We start from the raw sequence: 20,570 nt of genomic DNA, 5'->3' as shown, positions 1-20,570 counted from the left end.
ATTCTGTTTTTTTATTCATTCTGTCACTCTCCATCTCTTTATGGGCGCATTGAGGCCATTTACATTCAGTGTATTTATGATAGGTGTGAGTTTATTGCTGTCATTTTGACTGCTTGTTTTTGTGGTGCTGTCTTTTTGTTTGTTCCTCTTATTCTCCTGTGCTGAATTCCTTTTGTTCGTGGATTTTTTTTCTTTTGTTTTTTGTAGGTTTTTTTTTTATTGAGACTTTATGTTTTTCCTCTTTATTTTGTTGGGTAGATTTGTTAACTTTGTTTGTGGTTACTGGGAAATTGGCCCTTATCTTTCTACGTTTGAAGCAGTCTATTATTACTTGTTATTGCCTGGCCTTCCTCTCCATTAAAAGCTTCTGTAGCTACACCGTTTATTTCCTCTTTTACTGTTCTGATGTTGTTTTCATTTACAGATTAATTGCTCTGATTCCCTGTTGTATGTCTTTTGATTTTGGATATTCCTTGAGAGTTCATTTCCTAGATTAGTATCTGGCTGGTATGATCCTGCGTCCTAGATTTAGCCTGTGAGCTGTTGTTGTTTGTTCTCAGATCGAAGGACTCCCTTTAATAATTCTTGTAAGTTTTGTTTGGTTTTTACATAGTCCCTTAATCTCTGTTTATCTGGAAATGACCTAATTTCACCATCATATTTGAATGAGAGTTTTGCAGGATATATTATCTTTGGCTGGCAGTTTTTTTCTTTCAAGATTTTATATATCTCATCCCGTTGCCTTCTTGCCTGCATGGTTTCTGCCGAGTAGTCTGAGCTTAGTCTTATTGTTTCTCCTCTCTATGTGACTTTTTGTTTTTCTTGAGCTGCTCTCAGGATCCTTTGTTTGTCTTTGGTTTTGGCGAATGTGATTATGATATGCCTTGGTGATTTTCTTTTGGGATCTATCCTATATGGGGTTTGTTGAGCTTCTTGGATGGCCAGCTTCTCATCTTTCATGGTATTGGGGAGGTTTTCTATCATCAGTTCTTCAGTGATCCTCTCTGTTTTCTGTTTCCTCCCCTTGTTCTGGAATTCCGATCACTCGCGTATTTTTGCTTTTGATTGTGTCCCACATAATTCTTAGGGTCTCTTCATTTTTCTTCGTTCTTTTTTCTGATTTTTCCTCAAACAGAGTTATATCCAAGTGTTTGTCTTCAATTTTGCTGGTCCTGTCTTCCACTGTTTCAAACCTGTTCCTCAGCCCTTTTATGACACTGTCCATTTCTGAAATCTTGTTGTTTATCTTTTGGATTTCTAATTGTTGTTTTTGTATGATTTCTAGTTGTGAATATTTTGGCATTTTGTTCCTGCATTATTTTCCTGAAATCTTCCTTTTTTTTGTCCGTATTTTCCATGAATTTGCGTTTTCCATGAATTTTTCTATTTTTTTCCTCATTTTTGTCTGCTTTTTGCTTCAACTTTGGATATCTCTGAATATTAGAGATTTCAATTCCCTATCAGGTAGTTCCAGTGCCTTTTCTTCTACTGGAAAGTCATGTGGTGTTTTATTTTGGGCACCTACTGGAACCATCCTGTCGTGTTTTTGTAAATGGTTTGATATTGTCTTCTGTCTTTAGGGCATTTGGTAGTTATTTTCCTCATTTATTGATTGTAGATTTGTTTGTTTCATCCTGGTTTTTTCTTTTATTTGGCTGTGTCTTAGCAGGCAGGCTGTGTTCTTTGTTGTTTGCTCGTCTTTGGGCAGATACTTTAAGCCTCCTTCTCCAGTTGGCAGGGTCAGTTGCTCAGATATGGTACAGCAGGGCAGGTCTATCTGAAGAGGAGTTGCTCAGATGGGTTGTTTGTAGCACATACTATAGCCACCAGGAAGGGCTGGTAATCAGTGCAGGGCAGATTTCGGTAGGCCATGTCTGGGCTGCTTGGTGGTATGATGTTCTCCGCATGGTGCAGGTAGGCAGGATGGAGGGGGAAGATTGTGATGTGTGGAGGTAAGATGGGTACGGGAGAGAGGAGAGAGGAATGGGAGCCAAAAACATACAAACAAACAAACAAACAAAAAAAAAAACAGTGTTGGGGAGCTTGCCGTTGGAGTGGAAAGATGAGAGACTTTGACGTGGAGAAAATGAAAAAGGAGAAGAGGAAAAAGAAAAGACAAACATGAATAAATAAAAATTAGAAGAAAATCAAAGCTCGCAGGGATCCCTCCAGTGTTGTGAGTTCTTGGGAAATTGCTCCTGGGCCATGAAGTACAGCCTGGCTAGAAGGTGTAGAGGTGTCGGTCTGTGTCAGGTATTCAGAGGGCACGAAGAGAAGGAAAGTATAGAGAGACAAGAAACTGAGTAATGACAAAAGACAAAAAGGGAAACAGAGGGAAAAGAAAACAAAACAAGCAAATAAAAAAAAAAAGAGCCAGAAAAATAGAAAAAAAAGAAAACAAAAAAGAAATGCCCTTGGCTTTCCCTCTGTGCGTCTGTGTAAACTGAAGGGGTAGGTCCCAAGCCACGCAGTACTGCCCATCGAGAAAGGGGTCCCAATTCAAGAAAAGAAAAAGAAAACAAACAAAAAAATACTCAAAACAAACAAACAAAAAAGCCCAGGGATCCCACCAGCGTGGCAGCACGGGCTGGGAAGCAGTTTCACATTCAAGCAGTGTTGCACAGCCTTTCAGGAAGAAGCAAAGATGGCACACGGAGCCTGGTATTTGAGAGAAAGGACTGGGAGGTCATGAGAGTTAAGGAAGAAATCTAAAGAAGCGGAAAAAAAGCAACACCAGCAGCCAACAAATGGCACTTAGGGAGCTGGCCAGTGTGGGTAGGTGGAATCCAACTGACATCAGGGTGAAAGTGGTGCTTCCTGGCCAAGAGACTGGCTGCAGGAAACAGAGCAGGCCGAGTGGGGGGTGAAGAAGGGTGGGGTGGGGGAAAGCATATATCACTGGTTACTGGTTGTTCTGTCTCCTGCTGGAAGCTCCGTGAAGCTGCTTTCTCGTATCCCCTGTTTGCTGATCTCTGAAAGGAGTCCAAGGTGCTGGATTCGTGCTGCGTTAACTGATAGGGGACCTCTGTATGTATCTCTCCTCACTCTCTGTTCTCTGTCAGTTTCTTATTCCATTCGGTGCTTGGCTGAGTTCTTTATCTCTTCATTTGATGCTTAGGGTTTCAGGATTGCCGTTTTCTTTTTTTTTGGCTTAGTTTTTTGAATCTTTACTGTGATGGGATAGCGTGGTGTTTCTGCCTTATAGTGCCATGTTGCCCAGAAGTCTGGTTTTTATTTTTGATAGGATAAACAATGGGAGCAAATTATGACATAGGGGAATGAAAAATTAAACATATATAGCATTAACTAATTGCAGAGTTACTGAGAAAAAAGTCAGCCTGAGAAACTTGTATTAGAACTTCTAGTTCATGGTAGAAAATTGAACTATAACTTCACCATTATGAACAACGATTCTTCCTGAGACCAAAATGAAGTGAAGATCCAGAAATGTAAAAATGGAAAACCCATAATAATGAAGAAATTTGGAAGTGGAGGAGGGAGAGGGTTCATAATGGATAAGATATTTCAACCAACTTCCAGAATACAGAATGTGGCTGAGGGTAGATGAATAGAAATGAGAAAGCCACAGCCTAGAATATCTTAAAAGAAAACTAAAGAAAAGATAATTGATGGAATCCCAGAGAGATTTTGGGTTCATAGGCAGTATGTAAAATTAGTCGAAGACATGAGTGAAAAATAGAGCTAAAAACAGGGATTTATTCAAGGTTGATATATAAAAAACATGAGCTTCACTTGAATTCCTTATCTACTACCTCCACCCTTGGTGTTTATCACCAGGCATGAAACTGTGCAGCTCTTCTTTTAAAAAATGAGCGATTTTATTGAGGGAAGGTAAGACTTTCCATGTAGATGTAGATGTCCCAGAATAAAGCCCCCACTTCATTCTAAAATTTGGTCAGGTCCACAGTTTCACAGCAAGCAAACCATTCCTGACTCTAAAGCAAAGCCTGTCAGTTAGCCTACCCTTCTCCAACTTAGCCTACACAAAAGCATCCAGGCAGTAGATACCCAGTCAGTATATTTTTCTGTATCTCTATTTCAAAGAGTGACTCAGGAAGACAAAGTAAAGTATTATAATGAGACATGCAAAGACCTGGAGTTAGAAAACTGAAAGAGAAGAGCATGCTCAGCATTTTTCAAGCTGAAAGAAGTGAAAAACATCAAGCCTTAAGTTGGCAATATTGAAGGATTCTATAGGCAAAAAGTTGAATGATGCAGACAGCGTCAAAGAAGATGGAAGGAATACACAGTCACTGTACCAAAAATAAAGTGGTCGACATTCAGCCATTTCAGGAGGTAGCATATGATCAAGAACCAGTGGCACAGAAGGAAGAAGTTCGAGCTTCACTGAAGGCATTGGCACAAAACAAGGCCCCAGGAATTGACAGAATACCAATTAAAACGTTTCAACAAATGAATGCAGCGCTGGAAGTGCCCCCTCGTCTGTGGCAAGAAATTCGGAAGACAGCTACCTGGCCAAGTGACTGGAAGAGATCCATATTTGTGCCCATTCCAAACAAAGGTGATCCAACAGAATGCGGAAATTATCAAGCAATATCATTAATATCCCGTGCAAGTAAAATTATGCTGAAGATCATTCAAAAGCGGTTGCAGGGAACTGCCAGAAATTCAAGCCGAATTCCGAAGAGGATGTGGAACAAGGGATATCTTTGCTGATGTCAGGTGGAACCTGGCTGAAAGCAGAGAGTACCAGAAAGATGTTTACCTGTGTTTTATTGACCATGCAAAGGCTTTGAACTGTGTGGATCATAACAAATTATGGATAACATTGTGAAGAATGGGAATTCTGGAACACATAACTGTGCTCATTTGAAACCTGTACATAGACCAAGAGGTAGTTGTTTGAACAGAACAAGGGGGATACTGCATACTTTACAGTCAGAAAAGGTATGCGTCAAGGTTGTATCCTTTCACCCTACCTGTTCATTCTGGCCGCTGAGCAAAAAATGCAAGAAGCTGTACTATATGAAGAAGAGCACTGCGTCAGGATTGGAGGAAGACTCATTAACAGCCTGTAATATGCAAATGACACAACCTTGCTTGCTGAAAGTGAAGAGAACTTGAAGCACTTACTGATGAAGATAAAAGACTACAGCTTTTCATATGGATTACATCTCAGAAATCCTCACAACAACAACATCATGATAAATGGAGAAAAGATTGAAGTTGTCAAGGATTTCATTTTACTTGGATCCACAATCAACACCCATGGAAGCAGCAGTCAAGAAATCAAACGACATACTGCATTGGGCAAATCTGCAAAAGACCTCTTTAAAGCATTGAAAAGCAAAGATGTCACCTTGAGGACCAAGGTGTGCCTGACCCAAGCCATGGTATTTTCAGTCGCTTCATATGCATGCAAAATCTAGACAATGAATAAGGAAGACCGAAGAAGAATTGATTTGAAATTCATTTGAATTATGATGTTGGCAAAGAATATTGAACATGGACTGCCAGAACAACCAAATCTGTCTTGGAAGAAGTACAGCCAGAATGTTTCTTAGAAGCAAGGATAGTGAGACTTCGTCTCACTTACTTTGGACATGTTAACAAGAGGGACCAGTGACTGGAGAAGGACATCATGCTTGCTAAAATAGAGGGTCAGCAAAAAAAGAGGAGGACACTCAATGAGATGGATTGACGCAGTGGCTGTGGCAATGGGCTCAAACATAGTAACAACTGTGAGGGTAGTGCAGGACCAGACAGTATTTTGTACTTTTGTGCATGGGGCTGCTATGAGTTGGAATTGACTTGACAGCATCTAGCAACAGCAACATCTATATATGTATATTAGTGATGGGATAGCATATAATTTCAGAACTATAACTCCTAGGTTATGTTTTCATTAGCTACTACCAAATTTCTTTTAAATCCCAGCAACAACAAAGCATAACCTTGTCAATGTTGGATATTATCAGTCTTTAAAAAATTTTGCCAATCTAATAGGTAAAAATAAAATCTCATTGTTTTTATTTGATTTTCTCTAAGCATCTTTGCTTATGTTAATTATCAATTTGTGTTGTTTTTTTTTTTTTTTCCTTGTGAATTACTTTTGTTTGTCCTGTGTCAGTTTTTCATTGGGCTATTTGTCCTCATTTGTCAGAGTTCGTTGTTTAGGATATTGATCCTTTTTTCTTATGTTATAAATATCTTCTCCCATTCAGTTTTTTGTGTTTTATGTTTATTTATGGTAGCTTATTCCATAGGAGGAGCCCTGGTGGCACAGGGCCATGGCTGCTAAACAAAAGGCAGTTTGGAACTCTATGGGGCAGTTCTATAGGGTCACTGTGAGTCAGAATTGACAGCAACGGGTTTGGTTTTTTTTTTTTTAATACAATAGGAAGCTATAAATCTTTTCCTTTATGGCTCCTTCATTTTGTGTTTTGCCTAACAAGATCATTTGCTTAGGAAGATTAGACATTTCCTTATTTTTTTTCTTCTGGTATATTTATAGTTTTATGTTTTACTTTTAAATTGTTTATCACAAGTTTATTTTTGTGACCTAAAGATATTAATATGCACGTGTCCCAAATGGATAACCAGTGCCATAGGGCACTGAATAGTCTGTCTTTTCCTTACCAATTTGAAAGACTAATTATAGTACTATGTAGATGATTGAAGAGTTGTAAGAAATGTGATATTTTTTCTTTCATGCAGGGAGGATGTAAGTTTTGAAACAAAGTTCAGGGATGGTAGAGCAGGGTTTGTAGAAAGTCGAGAGTAAAAGAATAGACTGTCTTAGGATTTATAGCACTAAACTGTATAGGATTAAAAATATAGATGAGATAAACAATATAACTAGGGCAAACAAATAAGTACTGATAGCTGTATAAATACTAATTGAGGATAACGTTTCAGCAACTTATTACGCAAGGTGATATTACAAAGGAATTCTTGGGCTTTTTTTTCTTTGTGGAATAATTTTATTTCCTGTGGCACAGATGTTACCATTCGCCATCCTATAGAGAAAAATGTCTAAGAATGAGCTCTTTTAGGTTAACATCAGATCTAAGAGTGTTTTGCGTATTTAATCATAGCATATATTTAGGGAGCCCTGATGGTGCTGTGGTTAAGAGCTTGGCTGGTAACCAAAAGGTCGGTAGTTCTCATCCACCAGCTGCTCTTTGGAAACCCTGTGAGGCAGTTCTACTCTGTCCTGTAGGGTCGCTATGAGTCGGAATCGGCTCAACGGCAGTGGGTTTGGGTTTTTCTTTTTTTGGTTTTGTATATATTTAGAGCCATTAATATATGAAAGATAATTATTTTCAATTCTGGAAAGTTTGGATATATGACAGTGTACACACTATGTGATTCACAATAATGACTACTAAATATGTGAAAGACCACATCCAGAGGAAAAAGATGTTCAGAAAAATTGGGTACATATATAGAGAAGAGTTATTATGGTATACTCTTACTGGACTAAATTTAAAGTATGTTGATAAGTAATTTTTAAAATTATTAGTATAATTTTAAAATAATTCATCTGTAATATAATCAGAAAATATTACTTTATTTAAGTGTTGTGTTTTCTCTACCTCCATTCTTCTCTTTTGTTACAGATCATACATCAGTTGGTGGACTGGGAGACAGTTTTTATGAATACTTACTGAAAGCATGGTTAATGTCAGATAAAACAGACCATGAGGCAAGAAAAATGTATGATGATGCTGTTGAGGTAATTATTATCAGAACGTTTTGCTAGTTAACTTACTGAATGTAAAATGTGAATATTTGATAGTGACTAGACAAATACAACCATTTTATTATGTGCATCCAGGAAGTGCGTATAACACACATAATATTTTATCATATGCAGTCGTATAGTTTTTTAGTGTTGTAATATAAAAGGCATTTATTACTTTATATTGTGGCATTTTAAAGAAATTATTGAAGAATTTAGTATAGCATTTTACGTATGAAAAATTATTTAATTGCTTTTAGTTACTATCTACAAAGACTAGAAAAACTTCTGACTTAACATACATTTCCATAGACATTTCTTCTTTCCAATGATTACTTGTACCTACCCATTGAAAACTTTCTGGGTAAATAATAATAATGACAGCACACTTACATAGTGTTTTCCATACACCAGGCACTGTTCTGACTCTCTTTCATATATAAAATAGTTTTCCCGTTACTCCCATTTTACACAAGAGGCCCTTAAGGCACAGAGAGATTAAATAACTTGCCAAAGGTCACATAGCTGGTAAATGATGGAGCCTGGAACTGAACAGTCTGATGCCACAGCCTGTGCTCTTCACCACTGTACTATATTGTTTCGTATTTATATAACATCATACCATGAGAAAGTGAAATTTTAAAATCCGAAAAAGACTCGTTCTTGGAAGCATTTAGATAGGATATTTCCAAGCAAAAACTGAAATAGAAAAGTATATGAATAGTTTAGTAAGTTGTTTTCTGTCTGATTCATTATAAACTCATACCCCATTAATGATTTAAAGTATTTCTTAAAATAGTATATTTTGCATATAAGAACACCATTCTAGCTGTAGTCACATATCCATTTTCAGAGTTATAGTTTTGTTTTTATTTTTAATACTCATTTTATATCCTTGTCTTTTAGGGACCCAGTTCCTCACAGTTGTCTATAAAAATGCAGATGTTGAATTTAATATGTAGTATACATTACTTTGCCCATTGTAGGCACTTAGTAAATGTTTGCTGAAGGATTGAGTTAACTAATAAATTGAACTAACTGAAGTATAATCAAGAATTAAAATTGTAGTATATGACTTCTGAAATTCTTTATGAAGTCTAAAATTTTGAAAAGTTTGGAAGTTTTCTCTATTATTAAAATTTAAAACTAGAAATTTTTATGGTCTAAGGAAAGTCATTAAGTAGAAAGAATTTAATATTCTTAGAATCATAGTGTTGAAAAGATCCCCTTAGTCATTCCCACTACCCTGTGGGCTCCCTGAGGGCAGAAGCTAATTTGTTTGTCTTAACATCTAGCACAATACCTGAAACATAATAGTTTCTCAGTAAGTATTTGATAATTGAATGAATATGTTTAATATTATTATTTTTGAGAAAGTGTGACACGTCATATACCATGTAATTAATATCTTTTCTTCATAGCTTGCTGCTTTCTTATACTATTCTTAATCTAAAACCGTTTTTCCTTTTACTTTACTTAATTCTTGATAGAAGTGAAAGAAAATCTATTTTATATTTGTCATTGATTTTTTAATGTATACTTTGAAAGGCATGATATCTATGTGAAAGTTAACCTCATTAGGTTAAAATTATTTTCCACAAAACATCTGCTATGTAAGTTATCTGTTCTATAAATATGCTTTTCATATTTATTTTCTGTGTTCTGTTTTTATTACTTCTTAAGTCCAGAATGGGCACCTACTAAATGTTTTTAAATGACCAATTAGCCATTTTTCATTTTGAGTGATAATCAAGTGTGCAGTTTGTGATGGTAGTTTAATTATCTTCAGTAAACATTAATTTTGTTAAGAGACAGAGTATATACAAATTTAACTAAGTGACATATGGAATGCATGGGAGAGGTAGGAATGATCACTTATTTTAAGATCCATTCTAATTTGAATAAATTATATTTTAAATTTGCCTTTCTGAGCTATTCTATGTAAATAATTCCACTCCCACCCACCCTACTCTACGCATACAACCTGATACCCATATCCCTGGTCTTGCATTCCACTTTTCTTTTTATAAGTTATTTACAGTTACAGCTTTTGTGTTCTGATATAGTTTATATTTAGTCTTTAATTTTTTAAATAGTGAAGAAAAAATGTACTTTTTTAAAGGTCATTTAGGATCAAGAAGGTAATACCAATGTTAGTGAGAATTTGTTCAACATCTTTTAATCGAAGAGTAATAATACTTCTTTTAACTGCTATTCAGCAGTTTGACATTTTATACAAGTTGAATCCTTAGGATTTGTTATATTTACATGTAAGCAATTTTAGAGGTCCATAAGTGAATTATTGGTAAAAACCCTATCTTTACCCATCTTTTACTTTAGTCCTATTAGGTCCTTGGGAATATGTTTGTATAGCTTTTAATTATAACAGGGTAAGAACAGAAATGTTATAATGAACAGAAATGACACAAAGACAAAAATTTTTTATGAAAATTTAGAACTAAAACTACAGATACCATTCTCTAGGCATTTATTGAGTACCTTACATGTGGAAAACATGCTAGATGCCATGAGGTCTGCAAAGATGAAGAATACTGCCCCTCTGCTCAACAAACAGATCTTTTCATTTGTGCTTCAGGGCACTATGGTTACAAGAAAACAACAACAGAAAAAACTTATGATCCAATGGCAGTCACTTATCATTTTGGTTATTAACCACCCTTCATTCCCCTTACAGGGCGAATACTGTTATCTAAGAGTACTATTTATTTACAAGTACTTATTAATTAAACATTTATTTAGTACTTACTACATTATAGACCTTGTATAATATAAGATGATGCATAAGGCATAGTCCCTACAGTTCTGAAAAAACCTACATTATTACTTTAGAGAATATAGAATAAATTTTTCCTTAACTGATTATTTTGAAGCTTATCAGAGAACAACCCACAATAAAAATGTGGAAAATTCATGAATGAAATAAAAGTATCTTCTAATCGTATGCTATAATTTCTACTAAAGTGGATTAATATAAGTTCTTACACTTTTATATAGAAGTATTCTATTTCTAAAGGTAGAGAATTAACCCATAGCCCCTCTCTGCAAAGTCTGGGAACATAAGTCCAAAGGAGTAAAGCCCTAAAAAATGTCACCTTTAAAATTAAAGATGATTATGGACTCTACTTCATGTCCTATTCAAGTTTACTTTAATATAGAATATTTGCTCACCATTCCCACATCTTTTGAGTAAATTTGACATTCCAGGAGGATGGGCTGTTTATTTGTCGTATGTCCTCTCTTTTCCATGGCACAGAATCCAAAACAAGTCACTCAATTTGAGAAGTAAAGATTACTTTCAACTAGTTTTGTAAGCCTTACAATGTATAAGATGACTCACCTGATGGTACCTTTGTAAATTATTTTGTCAGGTGGCATTGTCACATTGACTATTTTAACTAATTATTAAAATTACATTTTTCTGATTTACTTAGGTATTCTTCCTATTCAGATTTTGTTGTATGAAATAGAAAATAAATTGGTAGAGCCTTTTAGGTTATAACTTACCATTATGATCTCATTTGACTTACGAATTTCATTTAGCTCAAGAAGATGAAGCTTATATTGGGTAGTGTTATCATATAGAAAGGTAATCTTAGGCTAAGTTTCCTCTCTTTCATCCTGTGTTATTATAATAGAGATTAGGGTATTCATTCCAGGTTATAAGCAACTTGGGCACATACTCCAAAACTTATTTATTGACATCTACAAGGATTTGCTAAACTAAGTCTCCCCAGTTTGGAGAATATCTAATTACCAAGGTTTTGCAGTATCCAAAAGGGCACAGGAAGTTTGCGTCTAAAATTTTGAAAATCTACTCTTTCTTGTTACAGGCTATAGAAAAACATCTTATTAAGAAGTCCCGTGGAGGTCTTATCTTTATTGGAGAATGGAAGAATGGTCACTTAGAAAAGAAGATGGGGCATTTAGCCTGCTTTGCTGGGGGAATGTTTGCACTAGGAGCAGATGGTTCCAGAATGGATAAAGCAGGTCATTATTTAGAACTTGGAGCGGAAATTGCACGTACATGTCATGAGTCATATGATAGAACTGGTAAGAATATTAATAAGACCAATTACTTAATCTAAAATAACCTCAAAAATGTGCCCAGGAATTAGAAGGAAAATATATAAGCATTTTTCACTTCAAAATAGTTTTAACACAGTCAATCATTTTTTTTTAAACTTGAATTTCAGTTCTGGAGATGTGTTTCTGCACTAGATTTTTGGTTTTTTTTTTGTTTTTTGTTTTGTTCTTAATTCTGAATTCTGCTACTGTTTTTGTTAATAAAGATTTTGAAGTACTTATTTTAAAGACAAGAGGTAGAGTATTTGGGGATGTATGGGATAACATTATTTATTTTAAAATAATAAAAATCCATTGTAGCCATTTGTTTCAGCTTCTATAGAACCAGAGTTACTTAAAAGAACAGAAAATAGATTGATTTAGGTTACATTGCTTTGCCTGTCCTCTTGTGAAAATAAAAATATCCAAAAGATAACAATAGTTATCTTGAATGTTTAATTGATATCTAGATAACTAATTGTTTACCTGTTAGTCAGTTTAATAATTTTTGAGGTTGCTCGTGCCTTTCAATTAATAAAATCCCCTAGTGTTGCTTTGGGCAGGTAATTAATATCTCCAGGCTTCAGTGTCCTTACCTAGAAAATGAGATGGTTTTCAACAGGGGAAAAACTGTTTCTTGGGAGTAAAAAGAAAAGTCTCACTCTTTTATGTATGAAGCACAGATAAACATACAGTAACAAACAGAGATACAGTATATATTTGGTATTAAAATTTCATGGAAGGAGGAGGTGATTGGGGAAAAAAAGTCTAAAAATGTTCCTTAGGGAGACAGTAATGAAAAAAGGGTTGAGAAACACTGGGCTAGGCCTTTTCCAGTTCTCTCTGACTTTAGTAAGGTGTTTCTGTATAAAACGACAGATAATGAATTCCCTGAAAGACTAGTTGTTAGGTGCCTTCGAGTCAGTTCCAACTCATAGCAATCCTTTGTACAACAGAATTAAACACTGCCTGGTCCTGTGCCATTCTCACAGTCATTGCTATGTTTGAGCCCATTGTTGTAGCCACTATGTCAGTCTATCTCATTGAAGGTCTTCCTCTTTTTCGCTGACCCTCTACCAAGCATGATGTCCTTCCCCAGGGATTGATCCCTCCTGATAACGTGTCCAAAGTACATGAGGCAGTCTCTCCATTGTTGTCTGAATTAGAATTAACCATTAATTCAAAATTTGGAAATCTTGATATATTCTTCCTCACTGATGGGCATCATCTGCTATTTAATATTTAACTAGGTTTGTAGGAAACATTGCTGAATCTGGTCATGAAGCTGAGCAGTAGTAACTCAGTGGTGGTTCCAAACATTACTATAGCTACATGGGAAGCTACATTGATATGTTTTAGTATATTCTGAGGCATAATGCAGAATTAGTCCCAAATCTGATTGATTCCAACTCATAGCGACCTTATAGGACAGAGTAGAACTGCCCCATAGGGTTTCCAAGTCTGCTTTATGGAAGCAGACTGCCACATCTTTCTCCAGCAGAACATCTGGTGGATTTGAACTGCCAGCCTTTTGTTTAGCAGCCTAATGCCTAACCACTACACCACCAAATCTGATCTTAGACTTCCAAAATACATTGCTTTCTTCTTCTGGGTTTTTAACTTTTTTTCCCCAAAGTTGTTGGACATCACTAGAATATTGACTATTACTCAGTTTTATTTACTTGAAATTGAAAATTGGATGAACTGCTTTCTTTAGACAATATGTAATCACATTTGGGGAAAAAATTAATCTGTTTAGATACGTATAACGTATCCAGCAGTCAGAAGATCCATTGGACATAGAGTACTGGACACATTTTAAGAGTTTCTACAACTTTTTTTTTAAGACACTGTATAGGAGGGGAGGGTACAGAAAATAGTTTACGTTCTTCCCTTACTATTATCCATTCAAACTGTAATCAAATTGCTTGTCTCTGAATATTCCTTATGCTTTTTTTCCCTTTTGTTGAAATTCTTTTGTTGACTTGAATGTGCTTATTTTTCCTTCTCTCCCGAATCTATCCATCTTGGAGTACTTGCACAAATTGCATTTCCCTGACTTAAACTAATCTGTGCCTTCCTTAGACTTTCCCTTTATTGTCTTAATACTGACCCTTATAAGCCCCTGGGTGGTGCAGATGGCTAAGCACTTGACCATAACCAAAAGGTTGGCAGTTTGAACCCACTCAGAGGCTCCTCAGAAGACAGCCTCGTGATCTGCTTCTGAAAGGTCACAGCCGTTGAAAACCCTATGGAGCAGTTCTACTCTGTAGACATGGGGTCACTGTGAGTCAGAATCAACTCGACAGCAACTAACAACCACAACACTGATCTTTATTACATTTTATGTTTTACTGTGATTTTTTTATTTGTGCATGTTTCTTTTCTTCATCTACATCATATGGTTTTTGTATCTACTAGAGTTATTTTCAGCCAGGCAGCAAATTATTTATTATTTTGACTCAGTTTTTACTTTTTGGAGTAGTTATTTTTCTATTAGAAACTAAATATTAAATGAAAAGGAGAAGTTTAAGGTAGGGAATGAAAAATTAAGTATAAAGTATATTATTATGGAAAAAATTTTACTATAATTTTTTAAACAAAAGAGCACTTAAGGGAATTACCCCCAGAAACATGAAACCCATGCTTTGGCCAAAATAATGGAAGAGATATGTATATAATTCAGGCTTGTACTTTTACTCATCAGTTCTTTTTATTATTATTATAGCTGTATACATACAACAAAACATACAATATTTCATGAATTGCTACATGTACACTTCAGTGACATTGATTACATTCTTCAAGTTGTGTAACCATTCTCAATATCTTTTTCCAAATTACCCCACCACCATTAACATACATTCAATGCTTTCTAAGCAGATTGTCCCACTTTCCCCCTCCCTCTCCTGTTAACCACTAATTACTTATGGTTTCTGTATAATTGCTTATTTCATATAAGTGATATCATATGGTATTTATTCTTTTTTGACTGACTTATTTCGCTCAGCATAGTGTTTTATAGGTTCATCCGTGCCATGACATGTGTCAGTACCTCATTCCTGTTTATGGCTGAGTAATATTCCATTATATATATACACCACATTTTGTTTATCCATTCATAGTTGATAGACATTTTCGTTGTTTCCACTTTTTGGCTATTATGAATAGTACTGCAGTGAACATTGGTGCACATATGTCTATTCACATCGTTTCTTTCAGATTTTTCGGGTCTATGCCTAAGAGTGGAATTATTCAGTCTTATGGTAGTTCTGTGTTCAACTTTTTAAGGAGCTGCCAAACTCTTTCTGCAATGGCTATACCAGGAACAAATGTCATCTTAAAAAATCACCGATTATTTTTGATTTTTAAAAATGGCTTGCAAGTAGCATGTAGCACATTATCTGACATCATTGGTGCTCAGTATTTGAACAAATGAAAGAAAGAATGTTCTTACTTTTCCTGCCCACTGCACTGATGTGTTTTAAGTAGTTTATAAATAAATATTCATCAGTTAGCTCCTCCTAAACTTGTTTGGAGTGAATCCTAAAAATTTAGATATCATCTAGACCTGGGTTCTCAGCTTGCTGTTGGTGGACTCAAAATAATGGGTGACATTTTTTATATTTCAACCACCTAATAGAAATAATACGTTTACTCTTAATAGATTTCTTTGCTTTAGGTTAGAATTCTATCTGAATTTGTATCTTAAGCTGTTCGAATCTCAGATTGGCAGTCTTTTGTAAAAGGAACAGGGAGATGATTTTTTTATATCTCAATAAATGTAATCTGTTTGAAACTTACAACTCTTCAAAGAGCAAATATATTTCTGGTATGTTTTATTTTTGAAGTTATGAGTGGCCAGTAAGCAAAATATAATTTTTTAAAAAACGCGAAGTTTAAAATATTAGTTCCACGCAGCCAATTTCTACTCCAGTTCAGGTGCTCTTAGCATTCTGATTACAGATGTTAGTATCTAATTTAAAGTTAGCATTAAGATTAATATTGAAAACTCCCTCTGATCGATCACCTCTTAGCACTAATAGGCTTTGAGAGAGGGAAATGTAAGAAATCCAGACAAAGTGGCCTACCTTACAGTATTTCTATTGGATTATTGTCTCTGCTTATGAGTCGGAATCAACTTGATGGCAACAGGTATGATGCTTGACTTTTATCATCATTTTAAAAGCATTTATTAAATGCCAAATAATATTTTACCTTATGGCAGACTTTGTCAATAAGCTGAATAGAAGTTTTCTTACAAAATATTTATTCACAATTTGATGGCTATTCCTAATCTCAGATCCCTTTGAGGATGTGGTCAAAGCTTTATGTGCACACATGAAGTCTTGCATTCAGTTTCAGAGGCTTCTTAGACACAACGTTCTCTCCCTCTTCTAAAGCCTACCATAGAGTTCATGCTGCTCAGGTTAAGGACCCCTGCTTTCGTTCTGCTTGAGTTGTCCAAGACTTAGCAGTAAACAACTGTGGTTATTAACTCCTGGATCACTTATTTTGCTTTTAATAGAACTGTCTGCAGTCACTATTATATCTGTGTGTGTGCTGTTTGTTCTGTTTTGGTTTGGTTTGGTTTTTGGCTGGAGAAGGGGTAAGAAAGACTTCATCTTTACCTCCTTTGTTTGTGATTAGAGGAGCCCCGGTGGTGCAGTGGTTAAAATGCTTGGCTGCTAACCAAAAGGTCAGCAGTTCAAACCCATGAGCTGTTCCGCAGGAGAAAGATGTGGCAGTTTGCTTCTGTAAAAATTTACAGACTTGGAAACCCTCTAGGGCAGTTTTACTCTGTCCTGTAGGGTCCCTATGAGTCAGAATCGACTCAACGGCAACAGGTTTAGTTTTCTGGGTGTGTGTGTGTCTGTGTGTGTGTGTTTATATGGAGCTTGTAGTGTCACTCTTGTGATACTGAAATTTGGCCAAATCAGTGTTTGTCATGCCAGCAACTATGGCATGCTTATAGTTCTTGTTCTACCTTTTCTTTTCTGAAAAAATATAAAAATGCCCAGCATTTCTCAAAGGAGGGGCGAGACTTTGAAACTATTTTAACCTTTGCCACCAGTGCAACCTAGTAACAAGAAACAAAGCTGGCAGCTGAAAGAGAATGTAGTGGCATGTGACTCCAGCATACCAATGGATGCTGACTATATTGCCCAGGTTTTGGTGCAGGTATAATTATTAGAGAGTCCTTAAAAAGCCTTTCATGTACTGCTGTATTTTCCAACCTGAGTATAAATCATACCATTCAAGAAATAGTGTGTGATGATGCTGAGGTATATGTGTTATGATCATGTTTTATTCAGACTGATAAATGGGCAAGTTACTGATGAAATTATTTGTATGGGCAATTTGAACCTCTTCCTTGCTATATATACAGAGGCTATAGGATAATGGATTTTATTTTTAAAACTGGTTTAAGTTTTAAAATGCATTGTTTCTTACATACTGTAGTTTGCTTTGAAGGAAAATTATATCATCTGTAACTAAATTTAATTCAAGATCTGAGCTCTGAAATGTTTTCTGTGTGTGTGTGTATTGTATCAAAAGGACTTTACATTTATCTTGACTTAAGAAAAAAAATTCTACACAATACAATCTGTATCATTTTATTTTGGACTGAAATAGAATATGTAATGTGCTTTTGTCTAGCTTTGCCTTTGTTTCCATAGGGTTACTGTCAACATAGTTAGATTTAGCAGTATGCTGATGTACATTATTCGTGAGAAATATTGTGTGTCAGAATAATAGGAAATATTTATAAGTCTATTATAAGAAAACCAAATGTGGATCTTTTAAAATAACAAGTTTGGCAAAACATGAACAATAAAAATAACACACAACAACAACAAAAATAACTGAATTTCATACCCAGTTTTTTCAGGGGAGAAAAAAGCTCTGTCAAACAACAAAAATAATTTTATTTTGCTCATTTGTTTCTTTTGTCATGTTACAGCATTAAAGCTAGGTCCTGAATCATTCAAGTTTGATGGTGCAGTAGAGGCTGTGGCAGTCCGGCAGGCTGAAAAGTATTACATCCTCCGTCCGGAAGTAATTGAAACCTATTGGTACCTATGGCGATTTACTCATGATCCAAGATACAGACAGTGGGGCTGGGAGGCAGCACTGGTAAATAAGCCAATATTTCATTCTACCTGCAAAAATGTTCAAATCAGGCCCACCTATAGTGCCATATATTCCTGTCTCCTTTACTGATGTTCAGTAACTATAGGACTGTTTTCATTTATCTGATGAAGAAACTGTTAGTCAATTTAAGTTACTTGAGCAGTAGAAGTAAACGTTACAATCCTGTTTTGTTCTCTCTTAGAAGCACTTTCCTAGTAGTATTCACTTACTATTTTGCTGAATAACTGTAAGGAGTCATTTAAAAGGCAATTTTTCACTATGATTTTACAATAAGCAGTTTAATTTTCTATACTGTCCTTTGAATGGAGCCCTGGTGGTGCAGTGGTTAAGAGCTTGGCTGCTAACCAAAAGGCTAGCAGTTCAAATCCACCAGCTGCTCCTTGGAAATCCCATGGAGCAGTTCTACTCTGTCCTGTAGGATCGCTATGAGTCGGAATCGACTCAATAGCCACGGGTGTTTTTTGGTTTGGTCCTTTGAATGCTTAACCTCTGGGGGGAAAAAATCATTATAATTATAAAACTGCCCGGGTTCACAAGCCTGGGTATTTGATTACCCTCTATTTATTTCAGCTTATGTTCTGAGTAATTTCTTAATGGATCATTATAAGAAGAATCAGTGAATTGTTAAATTTTTTGTATATTAAAAGGCAAAATGTACATAAATTTGAAAGGAAGAAATTTTAATGGTTAGTAAGTAAAGCAAGCACTTCTTTCTTAAAATACTAGCCCTCCAGGGAACGTCATGGTTATCAGTACTTGGGGGGGAAAAAAGCGTTAGTCTTTTCATCAAAGTATAGCTTATTCCTAGGGCTGGGGTATTTTAATTTCTAAGGTTTATTAATTATGGTAAGGATTATTTATTTTGATGAGTATTCATATCTGAATTATTTAGTTAAGCTTGCAGTCTAGATTGACTGAGGATATTTCAGGTGAGGTTAGCATTGTTTGTAAATTTCTCAGACAAGAATGTGCAAGGTTGAGGGCAGTATATCCGCCAATTTATGTAAAGAGAAGGTTTCAGAGTTGCAAACAGGGAGAAAAGGTTTGAGCCATATGTAGACAGTTTTACATGCCAGATTAAGGAATGAATACTTTACTCAGTGGTTCAGGAATAAGACACACACACACACACACACACACACACACTTCCCTCTGTAACTTCTGTCAGTTACTACATACATTATTTCATGCGGGGAGTGGGGATAGGAAGTCCTTTGTCTGTTTTAAAAGCCATTGGGATCATATTCTTCTTTTTCCTCATCATGTCCTACCCCTAAACTTCCTAACTTTGAGAATCACTTGCAGAACTACTAAAGGTTTTCCAGTGGGGAAGAAACTACTGAAGACTTTTCAGTAGGGAAGTATAAAAAAACAAAACAAAAGGATCTGACTGAAATCTACAAAATAGTGCTTTTTGTAGACCACTGCAATAAGCTAGGAATAATGTGATAAACACTTGAACTAAGGTGGAGACACTCATGTGTCATTCGTCACTCAGACCTAGATAGTCCTCGTGGAGTTTAACAGTAAGAGAATATTAATGGGCACAAGGTGGTTAACAGAACAGGAGAAAATACAGCATTTATTGATGCTGCTTTTCCCTGGCCCCTTGGTCCAAAATTGGGAAGACAGCTACTAGTGAAACTCTGCGCAGGGAGTCCTGCCACAGTTGAGAATATGGCCAAACTGTTGTGACAGAGGTTCAGGAATAGGACACACAGACACACACACAGACACACACACAGACACACACACAGACACACACACAGACACACACACACAAATACACTTCTGTCAGCAGCAGTGACTCCCTAATACTTATATAAATCAGGCAATATTTTATGTAAGGGAAATAGGTAAAATAATCCTGTAATGACTCTTTTCTCTGAATGTCCTCTCATACTTAATAATTCTTATTTAGAGGAATGAGGACAATACATCTGAATCATGTGAGGCAGACGGTGGGGAGAGGGGTGACAGAAGCACATCCTGTCAACGAGAAACACTATAGTCAGGTATTCTTGTCATGTGGTCCCATGTCCTGTGCACTTTCCTAAAATATGGCCTCACTCTTTCTTTTTTTCCTATACAAAAATTTATACATACACTGTTATGTGACTCTTAATTGCTCTCCCCATACTCCTGCTTTCCACCCCTGATTCCCCAGGTCCATTCAACCAGCTCCTAACCCTCTGTGCCTTCCCATCTCACCTCCGGACAGAAGCTGCCCATTTAGTCTCCTGTATCTACTTGAGCTAAAAGGCACACTCCTTACGAGTATCACTTTATGTCCTACAGTCCAGTCCAATCCCTGTCTGAAGAGTTGGCCTCAGAAATTGTTTTAGTTCTGGGCTGATAGAGAATCCAGGGGCCATGCTTTCCGGGGTTCCTCTGGTCTCAGTCAGACCGTTAAGTTTAGTCTTCTTACAAGAACTTGAGTTCTGTACCCCACCTTTTTCCTGCTCCATCTGGGACTCTCTGTTGTGTTCCCTGTCAGGGCAGTCATTGATGGTAGCTGGGCACCATCTAGTTCTTCTGGTCTCAGGCTGATGAAGTCTCTGGTTTATGTGGCCCTTTCTGTCTCTTGGGCTACTACTTTCCTTGT

The 20,570-nt window shown here is 36.1% G+C and overlaps 1 protein-coding gene across 1 annotated transcript in view; it reads left to right on the top strand.

The window, feature by feature from the left end:
• Nucleotides 1–20,570, top strand: part of MAN1A2 (mannosidase alpha class 1A member 2) — a 288,295-nt gene that overhangs the window by 234,881 nt on the left and 32,844 nt on the right. The window contains exons 9-11 of the mRNA XM_004380347.2: nucleotides 7,605–7,720; nucleotides 11,578–11,797; nucleotides 17,775–17,947. Coding sequence (XP_004380404.1) covers nucleotides 7,605–7,720; nucleotides 11,578–11,797; nucleotides 17,775–17,947 — 509 coding nt within the window. The remainder of the gene's footprint in view (nucleotides 1–7,604; nucleotides 7,721–11,577; nucleotides 11,798–17,774; nucleotides 17,948–20,570) is intronic.

Source organism: Trichechus manatus, unplaced genomic scaffold, assembly GCF_000243295.1.
Source record: "Trichechus manatus latirostris isolate Lorelei unplaced genomic scaffold, TriManLat1.0 scaffold00073, whole genome shotgun sequence".
In the NCBI taxonomy this organism is placed as follows: Eukaryota; Metazoa; Chordata; class Mammalia; order Sirenia; family Trichechidae; genus Trichechus; species Trichechus manatus.
Note: the sequence above shows the minus strand (reverse complement) of the source record. Positions and strands in the feature narration are given on the sequence as shown.